At 50.2% G+C, this 4,111-nt stretch overlaps 1 protein-coding gene across 1 annotated transcript; it reads left to right on the top strand.

Annotated features, from left to right (window-relative positions):
• The first annotated feature begins 384 nt into the window (after positions 1 to 384).
• Positions 385 to 3,819, top strand: LOC148502531 (uncharacterized). Its single transcript, XM_088449719.1, is given in 4 exon segments — positions 385 to 1,245; positions 1,247 to 2,404; positions 2,791 to 2,800; positions 2,921 to 3,819. Coding segments are annotated over 4 exon segments (2,928 nt in total).
• Positions 3,820 to 4,111: the final 292 nt, after the last annotated feature.

The raw sequence follows: 4,111 nt of genomic DNA, 5'->3' as shown, positions 1-4,111 counted from the left end.
GTTTTTCCTTCAGCTTCCCAACCTTCGGTTTTTCCTACTTTTCCTGGCCAATTTTCCAATTACCCTCTTTATCCTCCTGCGGGGGCCCCTTTTCCTTATTGGCACCCCTCTTTTGCTCAGCCTTACCATGTCCCAAATTACCCTGTGCCCGTGAATTCTCCTTCCGCCCCATCTTGGCCGCAACAGTTTGTTCTCTCACAGGGTCCTGCCCCACACCCACCAGCGCCTTCTCTCAGTGCGGTTTGCGCCACCCCTCCCCCTTTACCTCCTTCTCCTCCTGTCCCGGTTTTTCACCCAGCGACAGTTCCGAGTACCCCCGCTGTGGTGTCCAGTGATTTACCATCCTCTATGTCTCGCCGCAGTGTTTTGCCTAGTGCTCCAGTGATGGCTTCTGGTGATGCTGGGATCGCGAGTGGTAGCGCCGTGACCGGTCCTGCTACAGGTGCCGTGATCATTGCCCCTGATGTTGCGGTGCCGGAGGCTGTCGGTGACGGGATGTCGGGTCCGGGTGGTGAGTCTGCTGTCCCTCCTTTGCAGTTCGATTCGGAATCTTCAGGGTCTAGCGATAGTAGCTCCTCATCTAGCTCTCCGCCACGCCCGCGTAAATTAGCTAAACTGGTTGTGCAGCATTTAGTTAGGAAAGTGGCTAAGCGTCAGTCAGCTCCAGATGCTAGTGTAGCGCCTGTTGAAGATGCCAGTATGGTTCACTGTGCCAATACGGCAGTAGACAGGGGTTTGCGTAAGCGAGTTAGGGACAAGATTCGCAAGGGTAAGTTTGTGGATGTGTTTTCTCTAACCGACGACATGAAGAAAGCTTTAGATAAAGCCAAAAAACCTGGGGGTGGCGGGGAGGATTCTTGTCGTGGTTTTCATCATTGGCTTAGTGGCATACTGGTTTTTTCGGCCTGCTACCTTGAAACACGCCCAACGGAGCACCGTAATGTAATAAAGTATATTCATTTGGTGCATGATATTTTTATCAAATCCAAGGGCTTTGTTTGGAGAGATTATGACGAACAGTTTCGTAGGAAGCAGGACAGTCAGCTGGTTATGCCTCTGGGCCATAAGGATGTGGAGGTCTGGTTAGCTGTTACACAGGAAACTAAGGCACCTGCGGAAGGGGCACAGGGTAGGAAGGCTTCTCTCCCTTCGCGTGCTGGAGCGAACATGCTCGGTAAAGGGAAGTGTTTCGCCTATAATGACTCTCGGTGTTCCCGGGGGTCAGGATGTCGTTTTCGTCACTCCTGCCGCATCTGTAACGGTAGTCACCCCGCTAAAGACTGTAAGTCAGGAGCAAAGGGCGGTTAAAGGGGCAGGTCTGACGCTACCGGAGTTGACAAGTAAGGCCTATTCTCCGGTGGTACTAGACGAGTTAGCGAAATGGTTGGGATGGTATCCTTTGCGGGACGATTCCCAATTTTTGCTGGATGGTTTTCGTTTGGGTTTCCGATTACCCGTAGCTGGAGCTTTGCATGTAGTCTCCTCCCGGAATTTGCGGTCGGCCAGAGAGCTTCCCCATGTGGTACGACAGAAAGTCTTTGCTGAAGTGGCGTTGGGCCGTATGTCCGGGCCTTTTCCCTCCCCTCCTGTGCAGGACCTATGCATTTCTCCTCTGGGAGTCGTGCCCAAAAAGGTCCAGGGTAAATTCCATCTGATACAGCATTTGTCGTTCCCTCATGGGGGCTCTGTGAACGATGCAATCCCCCACTCGCTTTGCCAGGTCCAGTACCAGCTATTTGATGAGGCGCTCGCTATGATTAGGGGTTATGGTCCTGGGGTGGTGATGGCAAAATTGGATGTGGAATCTGCTTTCCGCCTGCTTCCGTTGCACCCCGAGTCCCTACGTTTTATGGGTTTTATGTTGGATGGTCAATTTTTTGTCGACAGGTGCCTCCCCATGGGCTGTGCTATCTCGTGTAATTATTTTGAAAAGTTCAGCACCTTTTTGCATTGGTGTATCCAGGCTGGCACTGGCCATGCTGGTATCGCACATTATTTGGACGACTTTTTGTTCGTCGGCCCACATGATAGCACAGTTTGTGGGGACGTGTTGTTTTCTGCGCAGGCCCTTTTTCGGGTGCTCGGCGTTCCGGTGACCACAGACAAGATGGAGGGTCCGACTTCTTGCTTGTCTTACCTAGGTATCGAAGTGGACACTGTTGCTGGGTGCTGCCGTTTGCCAGACGTTAAGGTGCAGCGATTGCTAGGTCAGATTCAATGTTGCTTAGATTCTCGGCGGGTTAAATTGCGCCATGTGCAGTCGGTTCTCGGTTCATTTCACTTTGCGTGTCGGATCATCCCTATGGGGAGGGTGTTTTGCCGTAAATTGGAGCAGGCCATTGCGGGGGTCTCCAACCCACATTTTAGTGTTCGCCTTTCCAGGGAAATCCTAGATGACCTCCGGGTGGGGGCTTCATTTTTGTTGGATTTCAACCTCGAGTTAATTTGGCCATTGCAGCCGGTTGACAATGCTGAATTGCAGTTGTTCTCCGATGCTGCAGGTTCAACTGGCTTCGTGGCATATTTTCAGGGGGAACGGTGCGCTGCTCCATGGCCGCCATCATGGATAGCTCGCGGATTGCAGTATAACCTGTTGTTATTGGAACTTTTTCCGATAATAGTGGCTGTGGATTTGTGGGCTGACAGTTTGTCTAACCAGAACATAATTTTTTGGTGTGACAACCTGGGCGTGGTGCACGCTATTAATAATCAGCGTTCTTCTTCTCCTATGGCACTGCGTCTGTTGAGGTTTTTAGTTTTGAGATGTTTGAAGGCGAATATTGTCTTTAGGGCGAGGCATGTACCGGGCATTGAAAACGGGATAGCGGATTCACTATCCCGCTTTCAATTTGATAGGTTTCGGGTGTTGGCCCCTGAGGCTAATCCGATTGGGATGACGTGTCTGTCTTCTGTCTGGCAGATTGTCGAGCCGGACTAATTGGTCTGGCCCGGAAGTCCCTGGCTCCGTCAACTTTGCGAGTTTACGAGGCAGCTTGGCGCGACTGGGAGGCTTATCGGGTTAGGCATTCTGCGGTGGGTAAGTCTTTAGATCAGCGTTTAGTTGAATTTGTGTGGGACCATTATCAGAGGGGCCGATCTAAGGCGGCCATGGCTTCCGCCCTTGCAGGTATTGCTTTTTTCTCTCACCTTCACGGCGGTCATGATCCCACAAAGTCCTTTGTGCTGTCTAAGGCCCTTAAGGGTTGGGCTAAAGAAAATCCCATGGTGGCTGATTCTCGCCGGCCGATTGACCTGGCCCTGCTGCAGCGGTTGATAGGGGTAGTTTCGTTGATTACATCTTCCGAATTTGAGTCTTTTTTGTTACGTTCAGCATTTGCGCTTGCTTTTTTTGGCGCGTTTCGGATTAGTGAGCTTGTGGCATCTAGTAAGAGGTCTGCTGATTCAGGGCTATTATTTAAGCATGTGGTAATCCAGGCGGGGGCTATCCCGTGCAAAATTCCACGTTCCAAAACTGATCAGTTAGGGCGTGGGCGTTGGGTTACCATCAAGCCGCATGCTAATTCTGAGATTTGCCCTTTGCGCTTGGCTGGGATATATGCGGGTCTGCGCCCGTCGGTTGGCGCACAATGGTTATTACATGCTGACTCCTCTCCTTTGACTAAGTTTCAGTTTGCTGCTGTGTTTAAGCGCTGTTTGGGTCAGCTGGGTTTAGATGTTGCGCATTACAGGACGCATTCTTTCCGTATTGGCGCGGCTACTTGTGCAGCAGCTAGCGGATTGCCTCCATCTGCCATTCAAGCGATTGGGAGATGGAGGTCATCCGCCTATAAATCATATGTTAGATGTGATAAGCTTTAAGTTGTGTTTTTCTCACCCAAAAACGTAGTTTACCCACCAGTTTTTGAATGGCTAGCATTCAAAAATTGAGGGTGTGAAGGGATTTTTAAATTTTTCCTCCAAAGAAAAAAGGGCCGTAATTCAATTGGCTTATTATACACGGCTCATGGATCACTAGGACAAAAAGGAGATTTTTTGGATTTTCTCTTTCGCCTGGGCATTGTTACTAACGTTCTCCTCCTAAGTTACCTCTATCCCTTCATATAATGTTTCTTTACTGACGTTTTAGTTCTTTTTGCTCTTTTACAGCTAT

This window comes from Taudactylus pleione, unplaced genomic scaffold (genome assembly GCF_031769625.1).
Source record: "Taudactylus pleione unplaced genomic scaffold, aTauple2 ptg000494l, whole genome shotgun sequence".
NCBI lineage: Eukaryota > Metazoa > Chordata > Amphibia > Anura > Myobatrachidae > Taudactylus > Taudactylus pleione.
Note: the sequence above shows the minus strand (reverse complement) of the source record. Positions and strands in the feature narration are given on the sequence as shown.